General features: G+C 36.9%; 1 protein-coding gene across 2 annotated transcripts in view; it reads left to right on the forward strand.

Moving 5' to 3' along the window:
* PATJ (PATJ crumbs cell polarity complex component) overlaps nt 1–17,089 on the forward strand; it is a 363,529-nt gene that overhangs the window by 77,470 nt on the left and 268,970 nt on the right. For both annotated transcript variants that reach the window (XM_030323890.1, XM_030323891.2), the window contains exon 17: nt 982–1,113. In XM_030323890.1, the coding sequence (XP_030179750.1) occupies nt 982–1,113 (132 nt within the window). The remainder of the gene's footprint in view (nt 1–981; nt 1,114–17,089) is intronic.

The following is a 17,089-nucleotide window of genomic DNA, read 5'->3' on the forward strand; positions in this document are numbered from 1 at the left end:
CATCGGTAAACTCCATGGTAGCCCACACAGAATTTCCATTCTAGCCTGTCATTTTGTTAGTTCCTACAAAGAAAAAGAAGATAATTTTTGAGCTTCAGGTAGAAGTTCAGAGTATTTTGAGCAAGATAGATCATATAAAAAATAATACCATGCTATAAATAGTATTGAAAACTGAAAGCAGCTTCTCTCCTTCTGTGTAGTTGACTCATTGACCCACTATGATTTAGCTTCCTAGAATTCCCTATAGCAGTGACTCTTTTACCTGAAAGGAGGGAAGGAGTCTGGAATAGGGGGACTCAGGAGTGTGAAGTCAAGGAAAATAACCAAGGATCTCTGTATCGAATAGTTTTGCTGGCTTACGTCCTCCAACCAAGACCAGATTTTCTTTATTTCAACTCAGTGATTTTTTTTTTTAATCTGGTATTTAGACCTTCACAATTCACAAGGACTTGGGGTTTTTTCCACTTTGTCTTTCTAGTGAAGTTTTTCTTAACTTCCAGGAGCCAACAGAAGTGGTTTCCCTTTTGTCTTACACTAGTCTCTCTCTTTGTTGGCATCTTTCTGTCTCTCATTGTAATTGTGAATTCAGGTATTGCTACTTAAATATCTTATAAACTTTGACTTTGTATGATATTTACATTTTTCTTAAATTACATATTTTTCCTTTTATGCTTCTAATGGGATGACAGACCTCATTGAAGTATAAGAGGTCAGTGTTAATATTTTGAATGAAACAGTTACTTACATTTAAAAAAAATCCAACTGTATGAGCAGCCTGCATTTTTAAGTACTTGAATTTTCTTGAGGATCTTATCCTAGAGTGTGTGTACCCCAGCGCATGCCCCTTTGAAAAGATTATAAACTATGCATGCCAAAGAGAATTCCCAGTTTGAGAAGAGGCTATGAGATTCCTGATATGTTAATTCTTTTCAGAATTGAAAGGACAATGTTTTGAAGCATTTATCTTCTTCGGTGTTTCAGGCTGACCACAGTGTAGATGTCCATACTGAAGATGATGATGATGGGGAATTAGCATTATGGTCTCCTGAAGTCAAGATAGTTGAACTTGTAAAAGATCATAAAGGCTTGGGATTCAGCATTTTGGATTACCAGGTATAAAAATCTATATTGAGTTTCTGGAGGGATTTTTTTGTTTTAAAGGTATGTGAAAAAGTAATTATTTAAGGCACCCACTAGGGAAAACTGAATGATTTGATGTATAATGCTATCATCCAAAGACAGGTGTTAAAATTCCCATTGTTACCTTTGCAACTGGTAGCTTTCTTAGTGAATAAAACGATGGGTGATATAATAATTGAATAGTGAGGGAAGCAATAGTTTTATACCCATGGATGCTTTTAGAAACTGGAGCTTGAAGAATTTTTAAAAATTATTTATTTTGAGAGAGAGAGAGAGAGAGAGAGAATGTGAGCAGGGGAGGGGCAGGGAAAGAGGGAGAGAGAGAATCCCAAGCAGGCTCCTCTCTGTCAGTGTGGAGCCCGATGACGGGCTCAGCCTCACGACCGCAAAACCACAACCCAAGCTGATATCAAAAGTCCAATGCTCAACCAACTGAGCCACCTAGGTGACCCTTCAAGAATTTTTTTATATGGAGGGATTGTTTTCCCCAGCTTAAAAAAAAATTTTTTTTAAATATTATTTATTTTTGAAAGAGAGAACAGGGGAGGAGCAGAGAGAGAAGGAGACACAGAATCTGAATCAGGTTCTAGGTTCTGGGCTGTCAGCATGGAGCCCGACACGAGGCTCGAACCCACAAACCATGAGATCGTGACCTGAGCCAAAGTTGGATGCTCAACTGACTGAGCCACCCAGCTGCCCCTTCCCCAGCTTTATTGAAATATGTTTCACATACCATAACATTCATGCATTTCAGGCATGCCATTTGGTTGTTTTTAGTATATTCAGAGTTGTGCAACCATCACCACAGTCTTAATTTTAGAACACTTCATCACCGCAGAAAGAAACCCCATCCACATGATAGTCATTCATTCCTAATTCTCTCTTCTCTCTCCCCTTCACATGAAGGTTTTTATTGTTTTGCTTTTCTGTTAACAGAAATGTTCTTGGTGAGATTATGTATTTGTATTTAATATAGGACACATGACATTTATTTATATGTACTCCAATTATAATTAGAGTCAAGTCACTAATGTATTTGGGAGGAGGTGTGTGTGAAAGATCCCAATAAGACATCTATCTATATGTTGTATCAGTTTACCAGTTTACAGTATTTTTAGACCTTCTGATTATCATGGGGAATTTAGAACTGTTGGCAAAAAAGCTCTTCACTTTTAAGATGCATATTTTAATACTTTAGTGCTGCCTAAACACATTGTGGTTTAATAAAGCAAAATGTACTCTATCAAAGCACATAAAATGCCAAGTGATATAAAAATCAATTTTTTTAATATAATAAGGCATTCGGGAACAGATTAAAAGAAAAATACTTTGAGCATTATGTAAGAACATTAAATTCCATATTTAGGCAGTATGATTTAAGATTACTGAAATAGATTGTTCATTTTTGCTGGCATATTTCTATGCCAGATAACCCTCTCTGTTATTAGAACTTTTCTTTGGAATATTACTGAATTATGATTTGCTGATTCTAAATAATGCATAATGGGGAGATATTTTTATCAAGAAGTATCAATACTGTAAGATTCTAGAAGCTTATATATTGGTTAATATAAGGACATATAAAACAAATTTTAGGCACTACCTCAATTTTTCTTCCCCCGTATATCCTTATTACCTACCATATGGTAAATGATAAATATTTGCAGAATATTTTAAACTGAATAAAGAGAGCGCATGTGTGTGTGAGGGGGGGGAGGGGCAGAAAGAGAGGGAGAGAGAGAATCCCTCTGACAGTGCAGAGCCCAATGCAAGGCTCAAACCCACAAACCGTGAGATCGTGACCTGAGCAGAAATCAAAAGTCTGACGCTCAACTGACAGAGCCACACAGGCACCTCTAGGTTAGCCAAAGTTAACTGGAACTAAATGAACACATCCAACGAAATTTATTGTTTACCATTTTGATCATTAGGATTTAGTTTAGAAAACACCTTTCAGATGTAGTGTTAGATATTCAGGTACATTTCCATTATCATTGGAGCTATATGTATTTGCATTATTACATAAGGTATTAAAATGGTCATGCTTACCCTCTTAAATGACATTATCTGCAAGCTTTATATTTTGAATATTGCCCATGTTAAAGCAGAGAAGTGTTTCAGAAATAAAAACCAAACCAAACTTCAGTAAAGGATAGAAAGAAAAGTTTGATAGTCCTTAAGAATTTAACCTCCAGTTAACAGAAGAATTCTTTTAGCAGTTCTGAGCTTTACACTGAAAAATAGTTCCAAATATGGAAAATTTCTTTCTTCACCACATTCCTGTAGGTATGACATGTAGCATACCTTGGTTTTTTGAAATTTTATTTTTATTTATAAAATTCTAGGGGCACCTGGGTGACTCAATCAGTTAAGCCTTGGACTCTTAATTTCGGCTCAGATGGTAGTCTCACAGTTGTCAGATTGAGCCCCATGTGGGCTCTGTGCTGGGCATGGAGGCTGCTGCTTAGAATTCTCTCCTCTCTCTTTCTGTCCCACCCTTGCTTATGCTCACTCTAGCATGCACACTCTCTCTCTCTTTCTCTCAGAAAAAAAATGCTTACATATAAATGCCAATGAGGGGTACCTGCCTGGGTGGCTCAGTCGGTTAAGTGTCTGACTCTTGATTTCAGCTCAGAGCATAATCTCACAGTTGATGAGTTCGAGCCCTGTATTGGGCTCTGCGCTCACTGTGTGGAACCTGCTTGGGATTCTCTCTCTCCCTCCCTGCCCCCCCTCCCCCCACCCCGCTCTGCTGCTCTCCCACTTGTGTATTCTCTCTCTCTCTCTGTCTCTCTCAAAATAAACTTAAAAAATAAAATAAAATTCTAGGTTTTTTCCCCATCTTCCTCATAATCATAATTACATATACAGACATTTCTGCACAAATTATATAAAGTAATTTTGCTGCAAAAGAAGTGTTAGATACTCCTTTTGCCTTTGTGCTTCTCAGACAACTGATGGAAAAATATTTCATTTTTTAAAATGCTACTTTGATTCATATTAAAGTGCTCAGCTTATTTACTTCTGTAGCTAACCCTTGGGAGAAAAAACATTCAATCTTGAACTGAACTTTTTTCTTAAGTCCATTTACTTACAGCTGTATTCGGCACGTTTTCACCATTTGTCAGTGGTATGTAGAACTATTAAACACTATGACATTTAGATGACACATAAACACAATTTAAAATTTGGTTTGGGGCAAGTTAATTAATTGGTTATATTGTCTCTTGTTGTAATTAGGTAATAAATTCTAAAGTTCAAACATTTTTTGCAAGGCCAGGTGAAGGTGTAGCAAAAGTCATGAAAGGCCATGTTTCTGGCTATTATTGTATTTAATATGTCCTGTATGAATTTATTAGGTAGCTGAATAGGACCAATGCAAACCCACCCCCATCCCATTCCCCCTCTTAGTACATTTAGAATAAGAATACTGTAGAAACATTTTGGCCACCAGAGGAAAGTTTTAGGACAGTGGGAGAGCTTCCCGGTGGTAAAGGACTGCATTAGCAGTATTGAAGAGATTGAAAATTTACTTTGCAATAGTAATTTCTCACCAGTTTTTCTCTAGAATAGTAAGAACTTTCTCAAGAACCTGACTAAATGATATATAGCATCTGTTGTACTGGTACTTATGCAATTTCTTCATCTTTAAATTTTTTTTTTTTTCAACGTTTATTTATTTTTGGGACAGAGAGAGACAGAGCATGAATGGGGGAGGGGCAGAGAGAGAGGGAGACACAGAATCGGAAACAGGCTCCAGGCTCTGAGCCATCAGCCCAGAGCCCGACGCGGGGCTCGAACTCACGGACCGCGAGATCGTGACCTGGCCGAAGTCGGACGCTTAACCGACTGCGCCACCCAGGCGCCCCCCAATTTCTTCATCTTTAAAATGGGGATAATGTCTAGCTCAAAGGATTGGTGTGGATTAAGTAAATTAATGTGTAAAGAAGTGGGAAATGTTAACATTACGATGGGTATATGAATATCGATAATCATCCAACTTAGAAAATAAACTACAGAAGTCTTGATGTTGTCCTTTAATATATAGCCGTACTACAATATATTTGTACCCTGTCAATTTTAAGCCATCTATTTAGGAAAATTAATAAGTACATGCCTTTGTTTAGTGAAGTCTAAATTTAATTGTAAAATTACATTCTAAAATGCATCCAACTCTTGATAAACCATATGTGAATTATCCAATTGTGGATTATTGGCCAGCAATTTGCTTTTTACATAAATTGAACTGAACCTTAGGAAAAGATGAGCGAGCAGATAAAGGATGCTGAATTGGCCATTGGAACTATGGGGTGGCTTCCTGGATAGGTGAAAGTCTGGAAATGCAAAGTGGAAATACATTTTCATGAAAGGCATTTAAAACAGATTGGGACAAAGCAAAAGGAGATAGTGACAGGGAAGACATCGTAAATGTGATTCAGGTGGTAAGCCTCCTCATTAGATTTTAAGATAAAGTGATACTAGCTTTATTGGCTGGGATTTGAATGGAGGTAGAATATTTATTAGTTTCAAATATTTCTAGGCACTACTCCATGTAGTGGCTAGTTAAAATCCTGTCCTATATGTGTACCATGTTAGAAGGGTCATTTGTCACTATAATATCATATCATGTAAGATAGTGCCATGGAAAACAGTGATGTGCCTAATTTATCAAGAACATGAATATAATGGCTTAACTGTATACTCTGTTTCTTTTTTTTTTTTTTTTAATTTTTTTTTTTCTTTCCACGTTTTTATTTATTTTTGGGACAGAGAGAGACAGAGCATGAACGGGGGAGGGTCAGAGAGAGAGGGAGACACAGAATCGGAAACAGGCTCCAGGCTCTGAGCCATCAGCCCAGAGCCCGACGCGGGGCTCGAACTCACGGACCGCGAGATCGTGACCTGGCTGAAGTCAGACGCTTAACTGACTGCGCCACCCAGGCGCCCCTGTATACTCTGTTTCTAAGCAACATAAAACTTCAGAAATTTTTTATAATTTTTTATGGTATAATTTCTTGCCAGTTTCTAGATGTGGTTTACATATTGCGCTCGAGTTATCTTTGTCTCAGTCGCGTAATGCCTTTATTCCTTGGAATAGTACTAATACTTATACTAATCCTAATATTAATACAACTAAAACTAATACAAATCCAGTAATAATCGCTAACGTTTACTGAGTGTTTACTGTTTGCTGGGCATTGTTCTGATTGTTTTACGTACATATTCCTTGCAAGAACCCTATGGACTAGGTGCTATTATTATTTATTTTTTTTAATGTTTTATTTAATTTTGAGAGAGAGAAAGAGACGGAGCGTGAGTAGCGGAGGTGAAGAGAGAGGGAGACTGAATCTGAAGCAGGCTCCAGGGTTTGAGCTGTCAGCACAGAGCCCAATGCTGGTCTCAAACCCACGAACCATGAGATCATGACCTGAACTGAAGGCAGACGCCTAACCAACTGAGCCATCCAGATGTCCCATGACTTTTTTGTTTTTAATGTTTATTTATTTTTGAGAGAGAGAGAGAGAGAGCTGAGCAGGGGAGGGGCAGAGAGGGAAGGAGACACAGAATCTGAAGCAGGCTCCAGGCTCTGAGCTGTCAGTACAGAGCCCGACACAGGGCTCGAACTCATGAACCATGAGATCGTGACCTGAGCCGAAGTTGGACGCTCAACTGACTGAGCCACCAAGGTGCCCCAAGAGTAGGTGCTATTATCCTCATTTTTGAAGTGAGGAACCTGAGGCACAGAGAGGTTACATAACTAGTCCAAGTTCACACAGCTAGTATGTGGCAGAACTAGAATTTGAACTCAAGCAGTTGGCTCCCAGAATCTATGCTTTTAGCTACCGTATTATGCTGCTCCTTTCATGATGCATGCATTTTATTACAGGAGATCTTTGTACTAAATTTATTACAGCAGATCTTCCTGTTTTTCCAGCTTGCAAAAAAATTTCATATCTTAAAGATAAGTTGCTAGATAGTATTCTCATTTTTAATGCTTATCTGTAAGTTTGGTAAGTATTAAAAATTAATATAGTGTCCTCATACACATTTTCTAAGAGCTAGTGTTTATTGTTTCCAATGAAAATAATTACAAATTTAAGTATCCTAAATTAGTGCTACTAATTTGTTGTGGGCTAGTGTTCAATAATGAAGCAATTATTAGGTAGTCTGAGTCTGTAATTTTTAATTTCTACCAAAAATCTTGAAATAAATTTAGAATTGTGTGGATTTCACCTTAGGTTGACCTTACGTATTAAAGACGGCAAGTGGATATTTTCTGGTGTTTTGATTTATGTTGAACTTCGAATAACCCCTCATGATTATAATTCACTGGAAATGTTTGACATTAGCCAATTTTTGAACATTAGCCATGATATTGCCATTCTTAGTACTTTTGAATTTCAGTGATTTAGAAGGTAAAATTTATTAACCAATAATTCTCCTTCCTCCCACATCCCAGTCCTCGTGTCTCTCCCCTCCTGATATGGACAGACTCAATTTTTGCCAAAGCCGATATTTTTAAAAGACTTTGGGTTTATCTCAGACTCTAAGATAGATAAAAATAGAAAGCATAATAGCACAGCCATTGAGAGGTGATTCACACATAAATACTGTTAGCGATATTTTAAAAAGTTGTTTGAAAGACCAAAGACAAATGATGATTCATTAAAAATAATAGTGAAAATATTCCTCTGTATAAAAAAAAAGATTAATTTTTCTTAACAGAAGAAATGGGTTATAAAGCCCAAAGAGTATGAATATGAATGACTATAGTATTGCTGAGTCTTGGATATGGTATGGCTTAGTGTTTGTTAGAAAAACTTAGTATGTAGTTTTTGCCTGACTTTTTCCTAACTCCATTAGATGAATTCTCTTTAAAAGATTTAAAAAGTTATAGGAAGAGATTGTGTAAATTTCATGTATTTGTCATTAAATTGGCTTTATTCTAATTTTTTTAATGTTTATTATTTATTTTTGAAAGAGAGACCGAATGTGAGAAGGGGAGGGGGAGAGAAAGGAGACACAGAATCCTAAGTAGGCTCCAGGCTCTGAGCTGTCAGCACAGAGCCTGACGCAGGGCTCGAACTTACCGTGAGATCATGACCTGGGCCAAAGTTGAACACTCCATTGACTGCACCACCCAGGTGCCCCTAAATTGGCTTTTTTCTCATATGTGCAACAGAATGACGTCCTCTGAACGTAAGGAATGTTTTTAAAATAAGTAATACATACATATGGCATAAAAATTCAAAGTACATAAAGGTATCCTGTGAAAAGTAAATCTACCTCTGACCATAGTCCCTTCACTTCTCCTAGATAAAAACTCCTGTTTTTCTTGTCTATCCTTTCAGAGATATATTATACATACAAAGTAATAAAAGTAGTAGTTAAAAAAAAATTTTTTTACATATAAATGGAGTATGTCAAACATACTTTAAACACATTGCGTTTTATCTCAGTTATATGTTCTTTCATTTTGGTATTTATAGATCTATGTAATTCTTTTTAATAACCGCATAGTATATTATTGTTGATGTATAGTAATTTATTTAACCAATCTCCTGTACCTATTTAGTGGGCATTTCAAATGTAGCTATAGTGGATATCCTTGTCATACTCTTTTGTAAAAAGGTGGGGATGATTCTTAGGATGAATTCCTAGAATTGCTCATCAAAAGAGCACATATCTTTTAAATTTTGGTACATTTTTACTAAATTGCTTGCATATAACCATTTGTGAGACTCCTATGTATTTAGACTACTTAAAATTGATGCCTTCTTATGTAGTGTCATTTCTTTAATTAGATAATTCTCTGGAAAACAAAACAGGCGCCTAATTCATGAATTTGCTAATGATTTTCCATGCTATGGACAGATTAATAAGTGATAGCAACGTATAACTATTCATTTTGTTTCGACTTTATATTGGCAGTAATTGTTGTATTTACTTTAAAAATTTTAATGTTTATTTTTGAGAGAGAAACAGAACATGAGTGGGAGAGGGGCAGAAAGAGAGAGAGAGAGAGAGACACACACACACACACACACACACACACATACACACAGAATCCAAAGCAGGCTTCAGGCTCTGAGCTGTCAGCATGGAGCCTGACCTGGGGCTCGAACTCACAAACTGTGAGATCATGACATGAGCTCCGGTCGGACGCTTAACTGACTGAGCCATCCAGGCATCCCGGCAGTAATTAATTTATTGATTTTTGAAGCTAAGGGCATAAATGGTTTATATTCATACAATGCTGCTAGTGCCCAAAAGTCTGTTCCTATTTCTTCTATCAGTTTTAATCTTGTTTATGAGAAAACTTGAGTTTATAAAGAGAAGCAATTAAGGATTTTAATTTTTGCTATTTTAGGTGAATGCTGTTAAGAATACATAGTGTTCACTAACTTGTGGAAGACCAGTATCTTTGTGTTCTTATTAGGCGATTAGTTCATAGACTTTAAGATATAGAATTAGATAGGTATCAACATAATTTTAACATATAATACAGCCTATGTTAGTAATATTAAAAAGCCAATTACAAACCTACACTAATTCCAGAATCTAAGACACGGAGGATATACTATATAGCTACACTTTCATGCTCAAGGGATCTCATAACATGGACACCAATATCTTGTTGATTTTTTCTTTTGTTGCTTATGTCTTTTTTTTTTTTTTTAAAGGAGTTCTTTGGGTTTACTTCACCCAGGTAGGATTAAGACAGTAAGACTAAGAAAAATGCCATCAATCTGCTACTAATGGTCGTATACATGTTCTCATAAATATATCCTCCTATAGCTTGCTGTTGAACAAACCACACATCTGCATTTAAAGGTCACTTTTGCTTAATGGAACTTGGGACTGATAAAGGCTATTCTGTGCTCATCCCTGATTCTTGTCCACATTTATTTTTATTAACATCAAAGTACTGTAAGCTTCAGTGCCAACTGGGGTGAAGATTTCTTTTCACAGAGGATTTGCTCCCTTTCCCTCTATGGGAAAGTTCTGTATCCTTTAAATCATTTTAAGCTGCTTCATTTGAAAAATAATTCTTAGTAGTGTGTTCATGGAGTGGATTGATTGTGGCTAGTGGGGAAATTCTCTCATGGCTTAAAGATTGCTTTTCAAGCCTGCGAAGTGGGTGAATGAAGGGAGCCCACTCCTGGTGTGTGGAGTTTGTACTGTGCTCAGGATGATGACTGACTTCCAAAAACCACAGTTCAGCAAGACTAAAGGCATCAGGAGACCAGAAGCCACTTAATAAGAGATCAAAGAGGCTGTGTGTATATCAGCTTGAAATCCAGATAGTACAGATCAAAAGCTTGCCTTAGCGAGGCAGCTGCAGGGGGATGAAGTTAGCAGGAGGCCCCAAAGATCTTAAGTCAGGCCTGATGTTGAACTTTACGGGAATTTCATGGCTCCTCTGGAATACGAATTTGGCAAAAAAAAAAAAAAAAAAAAAAAAAAATCCCATTGTGTCTAATGGTGGGGAGAGAGAATAGAGGGATAGAGGGATAGAGGGCAGGGAGCAAATGCTGGTCAGCTGGTTGGTGCTTTCTAATAGGGTGGCTCCCCTTTTAACAAATGTTTCTGCTTTGTACTAGAAGGCAATGCTGAGGAGGAGGAGATCCTGTAAATGGTATATTTGTCATATTACCTTTCATGAGTACTTCACAAATAGCCAAACTGTAAATATTAGTGTTTACGAAACAACCACAGAGAGCTGATTTACTGCAAAACCTGGTAATTACATCTATCTTGTGAAATGCTGAACATATTCCAGGAAGTTAGTGGATATCAGTGTAGCTATGTATCTGTTTCCCATGTAATTAAAAACAGAATAATAACTCAAGAAACAATGTTGGTCTAAAGAAGAAATTCGTTCTTCAGAGCTATTTCATGCCCCGTCTTCCCCTACCTCTGCGTGTGGGTGTCTTGTAGAAGTCCTCACTTGGTTGTGATGTCAGCCTCGAGAGCCATGGCAGTAGATGACCGTCATAGCCCTTCCTAGAGTATGGCAGAAAGAGTGAATCAAAAACACCAACAGGTATTGAGAATCTGTTTTCCCAAGGCATGGTGATTTGTACTGCTCTGCCCTGTGTGTGGGTGTCATTTGGAGCCAGGCAGTGATCCAGAGAAGCCATGCTATTCCCAGTGAGGGCTGGGAAGTGTGCTGCCTCCTTCTGGTACCAAAGGCCTAATTTGTTAATGATGCATGAAAGGGGATTGGCTGCCTGATCTTTACATACCATGTTCTAGGGCTCAGGTTTCCCTTTCAGCTGTTCCCTTCCTATTTTACTTTAGTCAGATGTTACATTCACCCGTATGCCACTGTGAACACACAGGATGGTTAACAGCACTAGCTTAGGAGTCAGGACCAGGATTTTCATTCTGGCTGTGACTCCCTAGGACTTTGGACAGGCTTGTTAGTCTTCCTTATTCTCAGTTTACTAAAATAATAATCTCTAAGATAGAAATTGTATTTGCCTTATAAAGTTATAAATATTAAATAAAAGATGCATATAAATGCCCACACTTTCTAGGCATAAAATAATATGTTACCAGTTACTGAAAAATGATGACGATTCTAAAACATAGAATCTGAGCACACAGTGACTATACCTGTTACTCATTGTCTCCCTCAAAAAAAAATTATTGTTCAGGGGCACCCGAGTGGCCCAGTTGGTTAAGAGGCTGACTTTGGCTCAGGTCATGATCTCACTGCTCGTGAGTTCAAGCCCCGCGAGCCCCATGTCAGAATCTGCTATGAGCGCAGAGCCTGCTTCAGATCCTCTGTCTCCCTCTCTCTGTCCCTTCCCCGCTCTCACATGCGTGCTCGCTCTCTTTCTTTCAAAAATAAATAAACATTTAAAAAAAGTGTCCATTTAGTATGACCTAGTATGGGGCATATAAAGATGAAAAGAGATATTAAAGAACTTTAACAAATATATACTGAGTATCTTCTATGGCAGGCACTGTTCTAGACAGGAAGAAGATAGTAGTGAACAAAGTAAATCATAGACTCTGTGTCCTCATGGAATTTAAATTCAATCGGGAGTAGAGAGTCAGTGGATAAATAAACATATGTTAAATATAATAAAGGGAACAGACTTGAGAACAACTCTGTACAATACATTATGGTTTTAGCGGTGCTGGAAGTAAGACTGAGACTCTGTGATGATTGTTTCTTAGGATTCAGAGGGGCCTCACAGGGAACTGAGGTATGCCTTGTAGACAAACAGGTAGTGGGCACTCCAGGCACAGGAATTTCCTGTCCTAGAATTGATTACTTGGCCCTTATATCAAGTCTTTTTTTCTTTAGTATCTGTTAACTATGTGTCTAAATTTGTGAGTTTTATTCCTTTTAATGAAAAATCCTTTGAGAAACTTTGTGTTCTCATATTTTATATGAAAAACAGGACTCACATTTCACATGGTAAAAATAGTAATTATGAATTATGTACTGCTTACTCTGTGTTGCACATTAAGGCCTCGATATACACATAAACTGATTTAATCATCCCTACCACCCCATGAGGTAGGTCCTGTAATCATCTTCATTTTATGACTTAGGAAAATGGCAAGAGGTTAAGGAATTTGCTCAAGATCACCCAATTAGTGGGTGGAGCTGGGCTCCTAAGTCTGTGCTCTAGTAGTGTGATAGGAACATTGATTCTTCATGACTGTGGCTTAACACAATGATAAAAGACAAAAAAAATTCCAGTTGTCTTTCCAGAGAAAAATACTTAACTACAATTCCAAAAGGTTTACTTGAGATCATTTCTGAATCTTGCGGTCCCTCGCCTCTACTCTTCCCACTTGGCCTGTGCTTTTGAGAGACCTGGCGGCTTTCTTACCACCAGAGAGTGCAAACTATGTGTGTTGCATCCTAGATTTTCCAGCAGGACTCTGTGGCCTTTTTTCCTGAACAGTTTCAGAGTTGGCAAAGTTTTATTCTGCACGTTGCATGCTACATACTACAGAGTATTGGTTGCCCTTTCAAGGATTGAAAAAAAAAAAATCACAGAATTTTTTCTCAAGAGTGAATGGCATCCTGTGTCCTTGCTATGGCTAAGCTTGTCAGCATACCTCCCAGCCTGGAGACGGCTCCTGTCTTTCAGTGTCTGCTTCAAGAGAGAAGGAGGGCTGAGGATGCCGTGCTGCTCTGAGCTTCTCTTCTGATGCAGAGATCTTTGTAACCTGGAGAGTGTAGGGTCAGCTCTTTATTTCCGTGTGTTACCACATAAGCATCATATCACAAATAGTTCAGTAGTTGATAGAACCGTTGGTTTAAATCACACATGCTCAGTTGAATTTAGAAGACTGTAAACTCAGTGGTAATTGTTAACTCCTCAATCTCCTATTTCCTACTGACTTCTCCATCATCATCTTCACAGTGATAACCATAGAATAGGATTAGCGCTTATGAAGTGCTTGCTGTGGACTTATAAAGCCCCTTATGTGACCTATGTCATTTAATGCTTTGCACAACTCTATGAAATCTGTACTGTTGTTCTTCCCAGTTACAGACGAGAAACCCAAGTCTCAGCTAGTATTTCTAAATGCTTAGGCTGAGAATGATTTGTATGGAAAATGAAAATAAATTCCAAAATTAACATTAGAAAAGCTTTTACAAATTTTATGTGTCTATACTTGCCCTGCATCATAGTAGCTTTCAATTTCTGTAGTTTTTTCCTTGGATGATATTGCAATATTTATTTATAAATTCATTTTCTACTTAGAAAATTGTTTGTAAAATGCACATATCATAAAATTTACCATCTTAACCATTTTTAAGTGTGCAGTCCCATAATGTGAAGTATATTCACATTTCAACCAATGGCATTTTTTTTTTCAGCTACTGTAATTTTAATAGAGGGTATGAGTCTGGACTTGAGTACTACTGTCTGCCTAGTGGACTTTCCAGACAAATGAGGGGACTTACAGATAAAGAACATTTGTGTGGTTGATTTTGTTTTATTTTCCTTAAAACCAGCAAAAGTCCTGGGCCAGGAGTGAATGGGAAACAATTACAGCATGACAAAAAATTTTCAGTAGATGAAACCTTCAAGCAACAGATCTAATATCCAAGGAAAATATCTAATCAGAGACTAGAGGGGGATAAAAGAAAGCAATAGTCTTCAAGAAGCAATTTCCATGGGACTCCTGGTTGAACCATTTAAATTATTATAGGGCTTAAAATAGACTTGAAGTACCAAGCTATGCAGAATAAAATTATGTGCAAGCTTCTGTATTTTTTTTCCTGTTTGCAATATATTTTGAATTTTTAGCAAGTTTCTCTGTCCAGTTCTCTTTCATTGCACTTTTAATTGCCTCACATGCTGTGCTTACTGTGCTGCTCAGGGACTGTTCGGTTCTATGTATGATGCATGGAAAAATCTATTCTTAATGCTTAATGGTATTTAGGAAGTAATAAGACACAAGAAGCCAGGAACCATATCAGTTTAATCTATCTTGAGTGCACTGAATGTATTTTGTGGGTACTTTGAACACGATGGTGTTGCGGTAATTGGTACGATTAGTGTAATACTTGGCTATATTATAAAATAGTTAAAAATGGGATTAAATTCTAATAAGGTAGCTTGCCCATTATTCATCAAATCATTTATTTATTGCCTTGCATTCACTATAAATACATTTATTTCTCTTTCCTAAAAATAAATGCTTAGCTTGTTGGTCAAATCAGAAGCTCTTTCAGTATAATTAATTGCATCCCACTATCTTAAACCAGAACTATGTTAGTGATTTTAATTCAAGTAATAGTCCCTGACATGTCTTTGTTGCAATCTAAAAATCGCAAAGGGAAAAACATAAGTTGTTTTAAGATTCAACTTATTAAAAAAAAAGGCACATGCCATAAACATTTTGTCATATGTTTTGTTTTGATGGTACAATATCCAGGAAGTTAGATCTTATGTAGTCATTGGCCTTTTTATGAGTTCTTAAAAGACCCCACTAACTGAAATTATACCATATTTGTGACCAGAGTGTACATCTTTTTCATTACTGAAGCTGTGTTTTGAATTAACTTCCATCATTCCCTACTTTTTACAGTGGTTTTCTGAATGTTTTGGTAGAAATTAATGACAAATTTGACTCAAGATAGTCTGTCAAATTTAGTTACAGGATTTTGGAGTTGGGGAAACAGATCCTAACTGTCATGTATCCAGTGTTCTCATTTTACAATTGAAGAAACTGACTCAGAGAAATGAACTTCTGAAACTATACACAGCCAGGCTGGCACCAAGCTGGGGCTCAAAACTTGTCCCCTGACCTCTGATCCACACCCATCCTACCACTAGTGGATTGAATAGCTGTCTTCCTTGTCTTTCTCTCCTATGTATATTTTCTCCTTTAAAAAAAAAAAAAAAAACAAAAAACAAAAAACAAAAAAAAAACAACTTTGGATTCCTGTTTCCTGATTGACGTTGCTCACAATGGAAATTTTAATTCATGCCAGCTGTACCTCAGAGCTTCTGCAGATCACTGGTTTTTTTTCCTGTGTGTGTGTGTAAAATAAACTTTCCTTTGCCTTTCTTTGTACCAGTTGCTTCTTCCGCCTACCTCCAGGATGGAGAAGTTAGTGGTCTCCCTTTTAAATTTAATGGTTTCTTTTAGTGTTCTCCATTTTAGTAACTTCCTTGAGATTGTTGAAAATCTACTTATTTACGTTTTAACTTAATGCTCTTTTGAGAGCAAAGATGTTTTTTTAATATTTCTTTTATTTATCTTGAAAGAGAAAGTGTGAGCAGGGGAGGGGCAGAGAAAGAGAGAATCTCTAGCAGGTTCTGCACCATCAATGCAGAGCCCAATATGGGGCTCGATCTCGTGAACAGAGAGATCATGACCTGAGCCGAAATCAAGAGCTGGATGCTTAACCAACTAAACCACCCAGGCGCCCCTAATAATCTTTAGTTCAAATAATAATGGCCACATTTAAGAGTATGTTCTTCAAGAAACAAATATTTGCTGCTTGCTACTTTTATAGTTTTCTCTCAGTTGAACGTTACTGATTTGGAACAATTCTCTGATCAAATATTTCATAGCTACCTACTTCATGTTACCCAGAAATTATGTAGATTCTTTAAAATTATCTTTGAAATATACTTCCTCACACTGATCTGAGTATTTGTGGAGTTAGGCTCAATAGCCTAATTCTGTGATAATGTATACCAAGACATTGAATTCATTGATTAGGATATCTGTTCATTTGTAGAGCACTTTCTATTTCATAATTATTTAGGTTGTATTCCTAGTCTTTTTTTTTTTTTTTTAATCATTTCATTTTGATGAAGGACTCCGGTAATATGGGAGAGCAGTTATTTTGGTGTGGTGAGCTGTACAGCAGCAAAGAACTTTAATAATTAAACTACTTAGAGTAATTAAATGTAGGATTAAGACTATATGACTTAACCATATTTCCTCTCATGAGTTTACATAGGCCAATTTTATATTTTAATATACTGTACTCAGTTAACAGTGTCAAAATTATCAAAGGTAAAGCAATTTATACACATTTTGAAAATTATTGAGGTGTAGTTGACATACAGTGTTATGTTAGTTTCAGGTGTACAATATAGTGATTTGCCAATTCTATACATTACTTATTGCTCATCATGATAATCGTAGTCACCATCTGACTCCATACAACAATATTACTGACTGAATATATTCCCTATGCTGTACTTTTTGTTTTTGTGACGTATTTGTTTTATAACTAACTGGAAGTTTGTACCTCTTAATCCCCTTCACCTGTTTCACTGATCTTCCTTCCTACCTCCCATCTGGCAACCACAAGTTCTCTGTATTTGACAGTCTGTTTAATTTGTTTTTTAGATTCTACCTATAAGTGAAATCATATGGCATCTGTCTTTCTGTGTCTCACTTATTTCACTTAGCATAATGGCCATCCATGTTGTTGAAAATG

Source organism: Lynx canadensis, chromosome C1 (assembly GCF_007474595.2).
Source record: "Lynx canadensis isolate LIC74 chromosome C1, mLynCan4.pri.v2, whole genome shotgun sequence".
Classification (NCBI taxonomy): domain Eukaryota; kingdom Metazoa; phylum Chordata; class Mammalia; order Carnivora; family Felidae; genus Lynx; species Lynx canadensis.